Genomic DNA, 17,664 nt, shown 5'->3' with positions numbered 1-17,664 from the left:
GACAGTACATACTAATACATAATATCTCATACTAATACATAAAAGAAAAAGAAAATAGAAAATGTGGTCTAACTGTACTATGATGTATGAAGGAGATAAAGAGAACATATGTGTGTACTATCTGTGTTGGGGGAGGAGACAGAGTGGGTAAAAGGCTAAATCCTCACATTTCACAATAGAGAATCAATAGAAAACAGTTAACATAGATAATCAAAGCATATTCTTTTTAGCTATAGATCTGGAATATAGAATTTACAAAAGAAGCAATTAATAACATTGAAAATGGTTGGCAAAAGACCTAGAGGTGAGGAAGAGTAAAATAGGTGACATAGATTTTCTTTCTATAAGCTTTATTGACTCTGACTTTTTAAAAAGTACATGTATTACTTTGAAAAATATAATTAAAATACACATCTTAAATTTCCAAACATAAAAATATTCTCAGATGAAACTTTTTAAAATGGGAAAATAAAGCTTCAAAAATGCAGTTTCTCTCTAATATCTGTAACTACTAAACTTTAAATGATTAAAAAGTCAGGATACCTCAGTAATGGGTCCTTCTCTTGTACCTCGGAGAAGACTCATTTCATCAGAAGTCAGTTGGAACTTGGATAAGAAGGCATCTGCGACTTGTGCTCTTATCTCTAATTTTTGGCTGTAATTTTCAAAACAAGCAATAAAAGTCAAGCATCTTATTCAGTTGCATAGCTTTAAAACAGATTATATCTCAGACAACTTTTTAAAACAAAGATATGAAAAATTCTCAACATTTTCAAAAAGTCTTGTTTCTGCCTCAAATATAATTTTATCAGACATGTAGGTGATAAAATTAGCTAATATTATTCTATTTCAGATACTTGCACACAATAAATGGAGTTGATCATTATGCAAAAGAAAAAATAAGTCCATGCATGGTCCCTGCATTACAAATTTGCAGCCACTTACAGGTACTTAAATAGTTCACCTTGCAGTTTGCTAGATTGCTTTTATAAGGGAGAAATACGTACCTGTTTTCAACCAATTTCTCTTCAGTCACTAAAACAATTCCGAGCCTTTTACGTTTTCACATGAAGTACATATCAAAAATCAAATTTATTAGTTTATTTTATGTTAGAGAAGATAAGAACTCCTTTATTAATTCTCCATAAATTGCTAGTCACTTATCCACTTTTCTCTTCCCCACTTTTTCTACAAAATATAGTAATAAAAACAACCTTTTAAATTATATTATCTGAATGCAACCTATCTAAACTAGCTGACAGAAAAAGGCACACTCAAGGACCTATGGGACTGAGTAGAATCAATACCCACAGGCAAGTTAGGAACACAAATTACTTGAACAGAAACTCAACATTCCTGGTTTCTGTATCTCAGAACTGAAAATACATACATAAAGTTATACAAGTATTTCACTAGCAATATTCAGAGAATAGTAATATTCCACAATTAAACAAATTTCAAATAAAAATGAACAAAGATAAACACTATTTGTATAGATGATACAATGCATCTGCCATCTCTGTTTTATTTGCACCTTTGAGGTGGGAGGTTTTAAATTCAAAGTTGATTGCTAATGCTCCTACTGAATAAAGAAACTTACAAGGAAAAATCCTCCAGGTGGCAGCAAAGATCTGTTTATTTCAAATGAGAAATCACCTAATTGAGTCTACACAGATTTAAATGTCATGTTCTTAATCATCTTATTACTGATGCCTGAACGTTATCTTAATATTTATTTTATTTTTGCTTGGTTGCTTTGTTGCCTGTGCTTTTGAAGTCTTATTCAAAAAATCCTTGCCCAGTCCAATTTCATGAAACAATTCTCCTATTTTTTTTTTTTCTGGTAGTTATATAATTTGGGGTCATATAATTTACTCTTTAATCCATTTAGAGTTTGTTTTTATATATGGTGAGAGATAAGGGTCTGGTTTCATTCTTCTGTGTGTAGCTACCTAGTTTTTCCAACACCACTTACTAAAGACACTGTCTTTTACCCAATGTGTGTTCTTGGTGCCTTTGTTGAAAATCAGTTGGCTGTAAATGCATGAATTTATTTCCGGGTTCTCTAGTCTGTTCCATTGGTCTATGTGTTTTGACACCAGAACCATGCTGTTTTGTAGTATATTCTGAAGTCAGGTACTATATAATGCCTCCAGCTTTCTTCTTTTTGCTTTGACTATCCAGGTTGTTTTGCATTTCCATATGAATTTTAAGATTTTTTTCTATTTCTGTGAAGAATGTCACTAATATTTTAAAAGTAATTGCATAGAATCTGTAGATTGATTGGGGTACTATGGACATTTTAACAACATTAATTCTTCTAATTCATGGACACAGGATTATCTGCCCATTTATTTGTGTCCTTTTCAATTTCTTTCATCACTGTCTTATAATTTTCATGGTAGAGATCTTTCACCCCCTAAGTTTATTCCTATGTATTTTATCATTTTTTGTAGTTATTATAAATGGAATTGCTTTCTTCATTTCTTTTTCAGATAATCTGCTGTTCATGTATGAAAACACTACTGATTTTTGTATGTCGATAATGTCTTCTGCAACTTTACTAAATTCATTTAATATTTACACAATTCTACCATTTTTTGGTGGAGTCTTTAGGATTTTAAATATATGAAACAACCTACAGAATGGGAAGTACTTGCAAACTATGCATCTGGCAAGAAGCTACTATCTAGAATATATAAGAAACTCAAACATCTCAATAACAACAAAAAAATCTGATTTAAAAATGGGCAAAAGACCTAAATAAACATTCTCAAAAGAAGATACACAATTGGCAATAGTTATATGAAAAAAATCTCAACATCACTAATCACCAGGGAAATGCAAACCAAAACCACAGTATCACCTCTCCTCAATTAGAAAGGCTATTACCAGAAAGACAAAAAACAACAAATGCTGGCAAAAATGTAGAGAAAAAAAGAAATCTTATACACTGTTGGTGGGAATATAAATCAGTACAGCCATTACGGAAAACAGTGTGGGGTTCCTCAAAAAACTAAAACCTATCATGTGATCCAGCAATACCATTATTGGGTATATATGCAAGGGAATAATATCAGTATGTCGAAGAAACATCTGCACTTCCATGTTACTGCAGTGCTATTCACAATAGCCAAGATATGAAATCAACCTAAATGCCCATGTTCAGAAGAATGGATAAGAAAATGCATGTGTGTGTACACATACAATTGAATACTATTCTGCCATAAAACAAAATGAAATCCTGTCATCTGTGAAAACATGGATGAATCTAGAGGACATCATGTTAAGTGAAGTAAGCCAGGCACAGAAAGACAAACATCACTTGATCTTCCTCATATCATATGTGGAACCTAAAAAAGTTGACTTCATAGAGAGTACAATGATGGTTACCAGAGGTTGGGGAAGATAGTGGGGAGAGAGGGAGAGGAAGAGATTGGTCAACAAGTACAAAGTTACAGTAAGGAAGAGTAAGTTCTACTGTTTTATTACAAACTAGGGTGACTACAGTAAATAATGCAGTGGTATTTCAAGATAGTGAACATTTTGAATATTGTCACAAATAAATGATAAATGTTTTTTATCACTTATTTGATAAATGAAATGATAAATGTTTAAAGTGATAGATATGGTAATTACCTTGAAACATTACATTGTACCCCATAAATATATATAATCATTATGTCAATTATAAATTAAAAATGAATTTTAAAAAGCTTAAAGAGTTACCCTTAACAGGTTTTGTTTTATACTTTTCAAAGTTCCAGTCATTATCATAAAGAATTTAAAGTAATTATAAAATTTTATCAAATTCCTAGGGACTATGCAAATTAACCATGTGAAATAAAATGTTTTTGGGAGCTTTTTTGGATCTATCTTTAGAATCAATTTATTAGGCACAAAGAAAAATTTGTCTCTTTAGTTTATAGTTTCATTTTGTTGTAATCAAAACAAGTGTTACCCACCTTGATCATACCCCTTAATCATTACAATTCATTCCAAATAATGCTGACTGGATTTAAAAATCAATCACGAGATAAAGACTGAAACATAGGCTCTTAATATAGCTACAAAAGAGACGGTGCAAAAATATTTTTATAATGGGCACAATACTAAAACAAGAGTTTGATATATCAAGATGGCAACTTTAAAAGTAGTGACAGAATAAATTCTAATACATTTTTTATTATCATATTACTCTAGTTTTACCACATGTGTTCTTTCCAGGTAAATTTTCACAGCCATTCTGACAGGAAGTTATTGTTCAATGGTCCAGTGATTCGGTTTGGGAATATTCACTCATTCAAATAACATTATTGGAGACTTACAATGTATAAGGCCTATGCCAGAGAACAGTGTGACAAAAGGCACTTATGACACAGACCTTGTCCTTACTTTACATCAACATATGGAACTTTTTGAGGGCTTTTAATGTCTAAGTAAAAAGTATATGAGATAAATATTAACATAAAACATATAAAGTATAACTTCCAGAGTATTTAAGATTATGTTTATACAATCACTGTATATTGTATAAATAAGTTAAATAATAATATGTGAAATACATACTACAGAAAAATACATAATAGACAAAACTGAGGTAGATCTATATGTACTAACATAAAATGATCCATAAGGCATTTTACAGATATAAAATTTGCAAGAAAGTATGTATAGGAATCCCCACTTATTTTTAAGAGCCACAATAGTCCCCCCTTATCCTCGGGGGATACAGTCCAAGACCCTCCAGTGGATGCCTGAAACTGCTGATGGTACCAAACCCTACACATACTGTTTTTCAATCTGATAACTGAGACAGCTACTAAGTGACTACTGAGTGGTGGCGTATATAGCATCACACACTAGAAAAAGGGATGATTCAAGTCCCACCAAAGTGGGAGCCAACCACTTGAGATTTCCTCATGCTGCTCAAAATGGTACACAATTTAAAGCTTATAAATTGCTTATTTCTGAAATTTTCCATTTATTACTTTCAGACTGCAGTTGACCATAAGTAATGGAAACCACACAAAGCAAAACCATAGACAAGGTTGGGAACACATACATCAATTTTCAGTATGTCCAGTCATACATCGCCTAAGTATTTAAAATAAACAGACTACTTAATCTTCATGTTCCTTCAAATCATCCCAGAACATGATTTATGAATTTTGTGGTACTTTTCTTTTTCTTGAAAACTTATCTGTGTCGTATCTTAATTCTACCTCTAGGTTCACCTACACCAAATAATTTCAAAATAATTTTTTAAAGGGACATAAGATATAAACCAAACCAAAAAAAAGTAAAGAAATATAAATGGCAAAACAAGATGAGAAACATGTCGATTCATCACTATTCAATGATATGTAAATTAAAATGATTAAATTAAATGAAAAATTAAATTAAAATGATACCAGGGCCTGTCGTGGGGTGGGGGGAGGGATAGCATTAGGAGATATACCCAATGTAAATGACAAGTTAATGGGTGCAGCACACCAACATGGCACATGTATACATATGTAACAAACCTGCACGTTGTGCACACGTACCCTAGAACTTAAAGTATAATAAAAAAATAAAAAATAAAAATAAAAATAAAGTGGTGTGATAATATTTTTCATCTATATTGGCGAAGTTTTTAATGATGATACCTAACGCTCATAAGGATGTAATAAAATAGACACACAATGGAAGTAGAAATTGTTATAACCTTTTTCAAGAAAACTTTAGGCATTGTATTTCAGGACACTTCCAAAAATGATCCTCTTGAAATAAAAAACCGTAGGAAAATGGACATAAAATATTAACTGAAAAAAGTAAAATATTAACAACACACACACCTACTCACTCTGGAAGGAAATATGCCAAAACATTAATTGTGGTTTTGTCTGAGTGGTAGAGTTATATCTGATTTTAATTTTCCTTAAATTGTATACAATAGATTTATATTAACATTATGTCAAAAAAATTTAAGAAAGAAAAGGCAGTTTTTTACACTTAAGAGATTCCTTTTACCTAATTCATATGATGGAAAGATAAGTGAAATAACCTGTTTGACAGGATCTTAAAGAATCTGGTTATCAATTACAATCCTTAAGGAAAAGTATTTCTACAATATTTTTCTTGGTCCTAAAATATAAAAAAAGAAGAAACTTTCCACTTTAAGTTTCTATAAAGTATCAAACTGAAAGTTAAACATTTTTGAAAGACTGGTTAAAACTCAATAGAGATAAAATCCTGTAATGAGGTTGTTCACTTGTCAGCATTGCCAGTATCACGCCATGATTTTAAAACCTGATAAATTTCTAAATTTTTATTAGTATTTTAAAACAAATAGATAAAATAACTTCAATACAAAAATATATTGAAAAATAAAGCACAAATGACAAAAAAGATAAAACTGAGTTACATCAAAATTTAAAATGTTTGTGCTATAAATGATATCACAAAAGTGAAGATAACTCACAGAATGGGAGAAAATAATGTATCTGCTAAAAAAAACCTATATCCAGAATATATAAAGAACTTTTACAACCAATAAATAAAAACACAACTAACCTAAACAAAAAATGGGTAAAGGACGTAAATAGACATTTCTCCAAAGAAAATATGCAAATACCAATAAGCAATAAAAAGATGCTTGACATCATTAGTCATTAGGAAAAAGCAAATCTAAACCACAATGAGCAGTACTTCACACCCAGTAGCATGGCTATCATCAAAATGACAGATTAAAAACAAAGATATGCAGAAACTGGAATCCTCATATGTTGCTTTTGGAAATGCAAAACTGTGCAGCTTCTTTAGAAAGAGTGTGGCAGTTCCTCAAACAGTTAAACAAAGAGTTACCATACATGACTCAGCAATGCTACCTCTAAATATATACCTAGGAGGAATAAAACACATATGCCCACACAAAAACTTGTAAACAAATATTTACAGCCAGCATTATTTGCAACAGCCAAATAGTGGAAACAACCCAAATGTCTATCAACTAGTGAGCAGGTGAACAAAATGTGGTATAGCTGTACAATGGAATACTATTCAGCCACAAAAAAGTTAAAGTAACATGGATGAATCTTAAAAGTATTTATGCTATGTGGAAAAAGCTAGCCAAAAGGGCCACATATTGTGTGATCTTATTTGCATGAAAGATTCAGAATAGGCAAATCCAGAGCGGCAGAAAGTGTATTAATGGTTCACTAAGGCTGGATGACTACTAATGGTCACGAGTTTTCTTTCTGGGATGGTGAAAATGTTGTAACTCAGATCATAATGATGGTTGCACAATGCTTTGAATATACTAAAAACCAATAAACTATATACTTTAATTTTATGCTATGTGAATTATATCTCAACAAAGATGTTTTTACAATACAAAGGCTCTACCTTTTGAATTACATGATTATAACTGTACAAAATACAGCTTAAAAGGCATCTAATACATTCTTTCAGCTTGATACTTTCCACTCCTTAATAACATTTAGTTAAGTATATGCACAATTGCTATTACTCTTATAAAGTAAGAGTGTCAAATATTAACAGGCAATGTCAGCAATAACTATTTAAAATGTTAAAGTAACCGTGTAGATATAGTCAGTTGATAAGTTTTCTGTATAGAAAGGAGTGGGTACAAAGAGCATTAATACACTGCCTTTGCTATCTAGTTAAAATAGTCAAAGACCACAATGTCCAGCAATTTTTCAGAAATTATAGGGCAGAAAATAAGTGCTAGAAGAATAATGTGTTGTGGGAGTACAAAGAAGGAACTAATTACTTTTTTTTTCTGGTGACTGAGTAAAGGTTCCTGGCTGAACATGGAAAATAGATAATAAAACTGTAAAGCACAAAGGTGGAATATAATTTCCTATAAGCTGAAGTATTTGTTAAAGAAAGCAAGACTTTCTTTGAAACATATATATGTACTTACATATATACATTCTCAAGGAACATGTACATGCATGTGTGACACACACGATAGCCTGTAATTCTTAAGTTTTGTAAAATATTTTGAAATATATGATGGGCATAAACAACAGGGAACCTTAAGGGACAAACGAGTTTTCAACAAATGAATTTTGGGAAATGGAATTCCAGGTAGAACGAATGAGAATGCAGAAAAAGTCTACCTGGTTGATAAACGCAGTTAAATCAGGAAATAAAAAAGCAATAGCCCCTTTAAATGAAGTGTGACCACAAAAAAAAAGGAAGGAAAAAAACAAAACCTCTTTTGTATTGGTGGAGAAAAATGTTAGGGAGAAAAAGTTCTTTTTACTGGTGGGGAAAATTTGATCAGACAAAATTTTCATTAAAAAAAATCCATACCATCTCCAAACCTAATTTTTAAAATACATAAACCAAAGATTATTTCCAAATTTTTCCTCATACTATTTCCCTTAGAGTATGATCATCATAATCATGAGAAACAGATAAGTCATACTGTGCCTTACCCCCAAATTTTCATTTCCAGTCCAATATGTGTGACTGAAATAAAGTTGTTACAGTTTATCTGAGTCAGGCCCCTGCATGTCACTGGCAATATTTTCTTTTGGATAGTTGCTGCTATGTACAAGTGAGATAGGAAGAAAGAAGAAAAGAGGTGTGATGCTCCCCTGCTTTCCCCTAACCTTTTATTAGGTAATGAAAGAAAATGTGTCATATATGCTTCTGCAGTATATTTTTACATGCAATATAAAACCATTTATGCAAGAAAAAGTTTTATATTTTTATGCCACCAATTTCAAAACCTGAGTTAAAGTAGTTTACAATGCAATTAAAATAAAACTGTTAAAAACCAAAATAGTAAGAAATCAAGGGAAAGGCTGAGAAAGTAAATAATACATCTGAGGAAAGCTATTGCAATTAAGCACAAAATAGCTCTAAGCTTCCTAGTTGCCAGAGCAAAAATAGAAATAAGATGCGTGACATGGATTTCTTTATCCAATAAAAGGGAGGAGTAGAGAGGGGCAACATTCTTTAATGTATGTCATGCAGTGTGTTCAGCAACTTACGTAAATCATTTAGTTATCTCAAAAACCCCATGACATAGATATTTTTCCCTTCCTTCTTTCAGACATAGAAACTTAGGTTAAGGGAAGTTAAGAAATAACTGTATAAAATCAAAAATCTAATAATCTTTTACCCAAGGTTTCGATTAAAGTTCAGGCTTTTGTCTTAAATCCTATATTCTTTCCATTTTAACATACTGAACTTAAAAAAATACACACACACAAACATTCTCCAGAAATTATTTTTCTGAGTCCAGAGAGAAATCTGGCTGGTGGGCCTTTACAAGAGATAATAAAAATATAATAGTGATTTCAGTAGTATTTAAAAAATACAAAGGTATGTTCATGTACACATAGCCTTTCCTGATCATCAATGAAGCCTATCGTCTGGCTACCAATGAAATATTAAAGGGAAATGCTAACCTGCAGTCCTGTGAAGAAAATTCTACATTGAGCTTTATCTATTAGAGCATCTCAGCTGTCCTGATGACTGACTGACTTCTCACTCAGTTGGAAAAACATTCATATCATTTATACATTTGTCTGAATAAGAGTATCATATTATTCAAATAATCCCATAGTATTTCTATTTCTAAAGCTAACTGCTTGTTTAACGAAGTTTCTTGTTAAAAAGATATTTTAAAATGAAAAACCAACTCCGTGTCAGCCCCCAGAGACCTGTTATCATAATTTCTGCCTTGCAACTTTCCTAAAATATATTCACACAAATGTTCACTTGGCACATCTTATCTATAGCTCTTGGGATACTAGAATGTCATGAATTTTCATTTCCCAAAAGCATTATCAGGTCAAAACACTTCCATAGGCTGACTAAAATAATAAACATAAACCTTGCTTAGTTTTGAGAATACATGAACAGAAGCACAATGTTCTAATATTGTCTCCTGTATACATTATTTAGAGTCCCATATTACAAGCTCCAATACAAGGCTTATTTTTCAGTTTTCACTTTATGTTCCTTTCCTAACATTATAGTTGCTTCCCATATTCATTTACTCAAAAATTATTTATTGAATCTGTGAAATACCAGGCACTGCAAATACAAAAAGGAGAATAAGAAATTGTCATTGTTCTCAAGGAGCTCACAGTTTAGGAGATAAAGAGACAATCAAATCAACAATTAATTGCAAACAACTGTAATACATATTACACTAAAAATGCAAACAAAAAGATTTAACTGAGAACAGGAAATGTTTAAATAGGCTTTGCATACAGGATTACTGATGTGTTATCCTCTTAGTTTTAGTCACAATTTTTAATTAAAGTAACGTTTGTTTTTGTGTTCAGCACTAAGTTAGAGAAAAATTAATGTCAAGGTCTCTAACAGGGCATGTGTTTTTCTAGGACACTTTTCTTTCAAAAGAACTGTTATAAAATGCAATCTAATTTTACGGTGAAGGCACAGGCTTAATTCTGATAAAGAAATTTAACATTGCCTTTCCTCACAGAGCTGACTGCTTTGCAGAGTCAACCATCTCTCACATGGGCTTAGTCTGCAACTTTTCTCACCACTGTCTACCACCAACAGGAGAATATTTGTGGTGACAGAACTGTACTATAGCGTGACTATGGTGGTGCATTCAGGAATCTACAAATGATAAAATGTATAAAAATAAATACACCAATAAGTAAAACTGTAAAATCTGGATAAGACAGGTAGATAGTACCAAGGTCATTATCCTAGTTGTGGTACCATACTATAGTTCTGTAAAATGTTACCTTTGGCAGAAACAAGGTAAAGGCTACCTTGGATCTCTGTATTATTTCTTACAACTGCATGTGAATCTATAATTATCTCAAAATATAAAGTTTAACATTTAAAAAGTTTAAATGTTTTTTCAAAGTTTACCAGTTAGGAGATGAGAGAATTAAGGTAAGGGAGAGGGACATTCCACAAAAAATTAAAAATATGAATAATATTTTGTCTAAGCCCAGGTCTTTCAAATTATAGTCTCTGGACCACTGCATAAAAATACCTGGGGCCGAATCCTGAGCCTGAATCAAGATTTACTGAGTCATTAACCAAAAGACACAGTTGTTTACTTTTTGCAGTCAGATCTCTGAGGATGGAGGCCAAAACTTGCCATTTTATCAAGCTCCTTGGTGATTCTTATGTTTACTGTGATAAGGTGTGGGATACATGAATTGTAATGTAAAAGACCAGAAAGAAAAACTGAAATAAAAGATGGCTCCAATGACACCTAACATCAGACTAAATATTTCCAGTGATTTAAAAAAAAAAAAGCTTTGAAGAACTAATTGTTCAAATTGTAAGGGATAGAAAATTCTTGCTTATCATAAATCAAAATTTGCTACCTGTAAATTTCTCCTTTAAAACTCAATTCCAAACTCAGCAGCAATACATAATAAAATTTAGCCCTTTTTTAAACAGAAAGTTCATCAAATACCATCAAATATTTGAAGACACCACCATGTCCCTCTTAGTCCTATACTTCTAAATAAACAATTCTGGTTTTTTCAACCCTACGTCATTTTTTGAGACCCTTTACCATCCTATTCACCCTCTTGCCCAGCCCCGTTTTTTCTTAAAAGCTTAAATCTGTTGATATTTCACACTTAACATTCCATACTTTGTGTCATTCACAATTTCTAAGTTGTCTATATATACTCTAAAGTCTTTGATTAAATGTTAAACATAAAAGGATTGGATTGAAGGTGCTCTGAAAAGTTTACAGACTTTTCAGGAAAAAAGCTGACTTAGAGGTCAACATCAAGTAATTAACCACCAATGTGGGGGTACGACCATTTATCCAGCTATAAAATACAGAATGACATAAACAAGATAAAAGAGAATTTAAGGCCAGATTTCCTAAAATTAATTTCTATCCAGGCAATTTGCAATTCAATAAATCTGAGGACAACATCAACTTGCTCTCATTTTGGCTTGTAGAAATCACAAAATGGATAAAGGTGGATTTTAGTGAAAGGGAAGGTAGTTAGTAAACAAAAAGGGAATTAAATGCATGAAATTATGATTAAACTTTTATAAAGTTTTGATACTTAGTTTTTTTTTTAATATTTTTCTCTGGCATAAGGAATAAAAATCAAGAGACTATTTTATTTGGTATTTTTCCTTTCAACTAGTCTTAAAATTGGGCAATATTTTTATATTTTCCTGCTGTCAAACCCTTTTTTCAAACAAAATCTTACATGAAATCCTAATACATTAATAAAAGTGAAATTGCTCTAACTAAAATTAAGGTGAGAGAATCTGACCTCCAAAACTGCATTATCCTTCTACATCTTGCAAAGAAACCCTAAGGTCCAATGAACTATGGTTTGAAAGCCACAGTTCTAAGACAAGGTACATGTTCCAATATCTGATAACGTACTTCCTATACGGGTAAAGAAAATGTTTGCTTTGTTTTGTGCTATTAAAGATAGTATTTTTTAGATGATATTGGTACATATATTTTATTTTGCTAATTTTGTCACATTTTCTCCATGTTTTTATAAGACAGAAAAGTAAGCTACATTGGTTACCATTTTAACTCCAATGGATCATTCCAGTGGATCTCTGAGTCCTCAGTAGCCCATTATATCCTTTTACACAAGTAACTTTATACCTCTGCACTCTTTATAATTTCCCATTCATCAATTTTAGCCTGAAGAGAATTGTATTAAGAAGGATTAAGGGCTCAATATAAAAGAATGTCAAGATCAATGGATGTAAAACTAAGGAGTTGGGGGTCATGTATTTGCCATTGTTGGTCTAGGGCAGTGTTTTTCAAACCCTTGACTATGACCCATAATATTAAACCATTTAAAACCATTACCAAAACTGAAAGAAAGGCTTCACAAAATAATATTCACCCAAACTATTTTTACTTATTTATTTTTTAGAGACAGGGTCTCCCTCTGTCCCCCAGGCTGGAGTACAGTGGCATTATCATAGCTCACTGCAACCTTGAACCACTAGGCTCAAATGATCTTCCCACCTTAACCTCCAGAATAGCTGAGATTTCAGGTGTGCACCACCATGCCCAGCTACCCAAACTATTTTCTATTTTATTTTATTCTAATTTATTTTTTAAGGCTAGCTATGATTGACTTAAATAGTAGTAATGACCGATAAATCATAATTTACAACCCACTGATTTTGACCTGAACAACAAAAAACACTAGATAGATCAGGAGTCACAGACTTTTTCTGTAAAAATCTTGATAGTACATATTTTAGGCTTTGTAGGCCACATATGGTCTCTGTTGTAACCACACAACTCTGCTGCAGTAGGGTGGAGGCAGCCATAGATAGTATGTAAACACAACCGTAGCTGTGTTCCAATAAAGGTACATTTACAAAAGCAGGCAGTGAGCTGGATTTGGCATGTGGCCATAGTTTGATGACCTGTGGTCTATACTACAGTATACTGACCTACTGCAAAATGAGCAATGAAAGTGGTAGTATCTCCATATTACTGATGAAATACCTAGAATACTAAAAGGTTTAAGTGATGTACCCAACTACTGAGAAGGAGACAAGTATACTGACTGCATCATAATATAATGCTTCTCCCCCTCTATACTACTCCACACATGAGAGATGCATTGTTAGTGAGTTTTAGCATAATTGCTATGAGTTTTAGCAATACTGAACACAACACATTATACAAATCCATACTGTACTCACCTTTATTCACTCACTCATTCATTCAATCAACCAACAGTATACCTATTGTATAAACTACAAGGAGAATTTATATAATTAACTCTTAATTATACCAGAGAGGATATATCATAGCTTAAAAATAAAAGACAATGATTGTGAAAAAAAAGTAGTAAAACTATTAAAAATCTGAAAAAATTTACATTTTAAAAAGCAATCATTTCTGAACTCCACAGCAAACAATAACAATACATCATCACCTCTCTCCCAAAGAAGGAATAATCTCTCAACCCAATATCAAGTTTAATGCTCCTAAACTACTGTCTTTATGCTAAAGTTACTACTGGATAATATAATAGCTTGGGACTTTATGAACCATGTTATTATTCTGCTTTAATTTTGATTTGGAGTTATATCTAATTTTCTTTGACTCCAATCTCCAAATTATTGAAAAGGTGGCTGTATGAAGAAAAACTTACCTTTCAGATTGAAGCTTTGTGGTTTTTACTATTAAATCTTGAGTCTGTTCCTTTGCTGCCTAAAATTATAAACATATCTAATATAAGTACATTCCAATTTTATTTTATTTCAGAAAACAAAACTACCACTTACTGAAATTTAGACTTAAAATAAATGAGATCACTCTACGGAACGCAAAAGAAAAGCACAAAAAAATGAAATAACGTAGATGTTTCAAGCCTCATCCACTGGAGGAACACACTCAAGAGTTCTTAATATACACATAATGCTAAGGCTTACAAGAAAGAAAAAGGTATCCAGATGCTGACTAAAGAACTTAATAGTTCGTGATGCTTTTCAGTGCAACAGAAGCACTGGAAGAACAAGTTAAGCATGAAGAACATGACTTCAGGTAGGGACATGTTGAACTGAGATACCATGCAACCTCTACATGGGGTTGTTAACTAAGTCACTGAAAAGGAAGTGTGGAGCTCAACAACAGAAAAGTGTAAGACGGAGGTAAAAATTTGAAAGTTGTAATATACAAACTACCTGCCATATAAGTTTTTGGTGAGGATCAGAGCTAGCCCCATCTAAAGGACACAAGGCTATTCCTAACCAACTTTCATTCTAAGCAATTCTCTCTTCCCTAAGCCAGAGTTGAAAGGATCAAGAGTGAAAAGTCAATTAAGAAAGTATTTTATCCAAAGATTAGAACACATTCACGAAGTGGCTTTAAACAAAAGACAATAAGATTCTCTCTCAAAGATCTGAACTGGGGAATATTACAAAACTAAGGCAATAAACAACAAGAAGAGAAGCAAGTGGTCATGAGGCATGTACAGAAATAGAGTCCATGCCTTGAAGAAAAATTAAATGAGCCAGAAAGATGCATAAATTATGTCATTAGTAAAGTAGAGAAAAACACATAAAATAGAAGGTGAGTCAGTCTGTTAAACAGAAAATACCAACGCAAACACCTGAAGACACTGGGTCATTTTCATGTTAGAACACCATAATAAAGAGTGAAGCTTCTGTTGCTAAGGTTTCTTTCTTTCTTTTTTTTTTTTTTTGAGACAGAGTCTCGCTCTGTCGCCCAGGCTGGATGGAGTGCAGTGGCGCAATCTCAGCTCACTGCAAGCTCTGCCTCCCGGGTTCAAGCCATTCTCCTGCCTCAGCCTCCTGAGTAGCTGGGACTACAAGCGCCCGCCACCACTCCCGGCTAATTTTTTGTATTTTCAGTAGAGAAGGGGTTTCACCGTGTTAACCAAGATGGTCTCAATCTCCTGACCTCGTGATCTGCCTGCCTCGGCCTCCCAAAGTGCTAGGATTACAGGCGTGAGCCACTGCGCCTGGCCTGTTGCTAAGGTTTCTTTCTAGCGCTGCCTTAGACCTAGACACCTCCAGTTCTGGGTTTTTAGAGGCCTAATCCTCTACAAACTCAGTTTTCAGACTGTGAGGAAAATTCTCTTATTGCTTTCTAGGTATCCTGTCAATAACAGAGCCTGATTGCCACCTCAAATGAAGCTATTTTGAGTGTATGTTCCCAGGAAATAGATATTTTAAGAAAATAGATTTGAACCTAGGTAATTCTGCATATCACTTATCTTTATTATTATTATTTGTTTTTAAAGACACAGGGTCTCACTCTGTCACCCAGCCTGGAATACGGTGGTGCAATCTTGAGTCACTGCAGTCTTGACCTCTGGGCCCAAGCATCCTCCCACCTAAGCCTCTAGAATAGCTATGACTACAGGCATGTGCCACCATGCCTGGCTAACTTATTAAAAGTTTTTGGTAGAGATGGGGCCTTGCTATGTTGCCCAGACTGGTCACAAAGGATCCTTCTGCCTCAGCCTCCCAAAATGCTAAGATTATGGGTGTGAGCCACCATGCCCAGCCATTTCACTGACTTTTAAGGAATGGAGCTCAACATGATAGCTCCCAAGGTACTCTTTTAGAATTATTAGACTGCCAATAACCTCTTCAAATGCTTATACTTCTTAAACTCTAAAGTTCCATTTCCACCTTGTACAGCCTGGCCTTATGCAATTTTTAAAATATAGTATCCCCCCTCAAGTCAAAAATATATTTACATTTTAATATTTCTGAAAAAAAGAATGCTTCACAAAATCAGTATCAAAAAACATTTACTAGCTTTTTACTCCAGTCATTATTGAGGGTGCACCTTATAATTAACACCATTTATTAATCAATGAAATATGATACTTTAGCACAATGTTATATAATAAGAATTTGCAAATATTTTTTGCATATGTCCTGATTTTTTTCATTTATAAACTATGGTAAGAATTCCAAAGTAATATTTAATAATATTAATGAAGATTATTAATCTCAATTTCCATTTATCTTAAATGTTAAAGATGATTATTGTTAAATTAATAATAAACATATGCATCTAAATGTAATTTATCCAAGGAAAACCACAAAGGAATAAACAATAACATATATGAAACTACCGATTACATTTTTAAATGTTTTCTAATAATTTCTAAAAGGTACCATAGTCAAAGCATTTCAGAAAATATTAAATAATTAAATGAATCATTATAACAACATTCTATAAGAAAAACAGAGAGGATACTCTAAGAAAAACTTTTCTTTATGAATGAATAACTTAAGAACATTAGAGTTGATATTATGAACATATACTGTTAGAATTCCAATAGTGCTATCTCCAAATAAATTACCTTTAAGCATAATTTGAAGGAATAAACAAAACTTTCAAAATCATGGACCTCCTACTATTAGAAATGATATGTGGATCAAAAATGAATGTAAACAATAGGCAGTATCAAATATTTTTAAATATTCAATCAAAAAGCTATGAGGGAATCTTTTATAGGTGATAAAAATGTTCTCTATCTTGATTATGGTTGTTGTTTCACAGGTGTATAAAACTGTCAAGCCTATCAATATAAACACTTTGAATGGGTGCAGTTTATTACCATTCATAAATTATTCCTCAATAAAGTTGACCTGAATAAAGAAAGAAAATAGGCCCATGTCACTATAGAAGAAAAAACAAGATGTAAGGTGGGTGCAAAGAAAATATAAAGGACTGGCCGGGCATGGTGGCTCATGTCTGTAATCCCAGCACTTTGGGAGGCCGAGGCAGGCAGATCACTTGAGGTCAGGAGTTTGAGACCAGCCTGGACAACATGGCGAAATCCTGCCTCTATTAAAAATACAAAAATTAGCCAGGCATGGTGTCAGGCGCCTGCAATCCCAGCTACTTGGGAGGCTGAGACAGAATTGCTTGAACCCAGAAGGTGGAGGTTGCTGTGAGCCAAGATCGCGCCACTGAGGATAGAGTGAGACTCTGTCTCAAAAAAAAAATACAAAGGACAAAACAGAAGGAGACACTTCGGTTGTAATTTAAAATATTTATAAACTATTTGAAAAATAGCATGAAGAATAAAAATACTATGATCTTTTTATATTTAAAACTCTCTATGATGAAAAGTATAAAAATATAAGGGTACAAATTAAAAAATAAGAGATACTACCACTAAAAGTTGGAAACTG

At 32.7% G+C, this 17,664-nt stretch overlaps 1 protein-coding gene across 5 annotated transcripts in view; it reads right to left on the bottom strand.

Moving 5' to 3' along the window:
- Positions 1–17,664, bottom strand: part of COG6 (component of oligomeric golgi complex 6) — a 101,676-nt gene that overhangs the window by 77,693 nt on the left and 6,319 nt on the right. For all 5 annotated transcript variants that reach the window (XM_077974394.1, XM_001088372.4, XM_077974395.1 and 2 more), the window contains exons 4-5: positions 14,136–14,194; positions 544–655 (exon numbers count right to left, since the gene is read on the bottom strand). In XM_077974394.1, the coding sequence (XP_077830520.1) occupies positions 544–655; positions 14,136–14,194 (171 nt within the window). The remainder of the gene's footprint in view (positions 1–543; positions 656–14,135; positions 14,195–17,664) is intronic.

This window comes from Macaca mulatta, chromosome 17 (genome assembly GCF_049350105.2).
Source record: "Macaca mulatta isolate MMU2019108-1 chromosome 17, T2T-MMU8v2.0, whole genome shotgun sequence".
NCBI classification, from domain to species: domain Eukaryota; kingdom Metazoa; phylum Chordata; class Mammalia; order Primates; family Cercopithecidae; genus Macaca; species Macaca mulatta.
The sequence above is the reverse complement of the archived record's forward strand: the minus strand, read 5'-3'. Positions and strand labels throughout refer to the sequence as shown.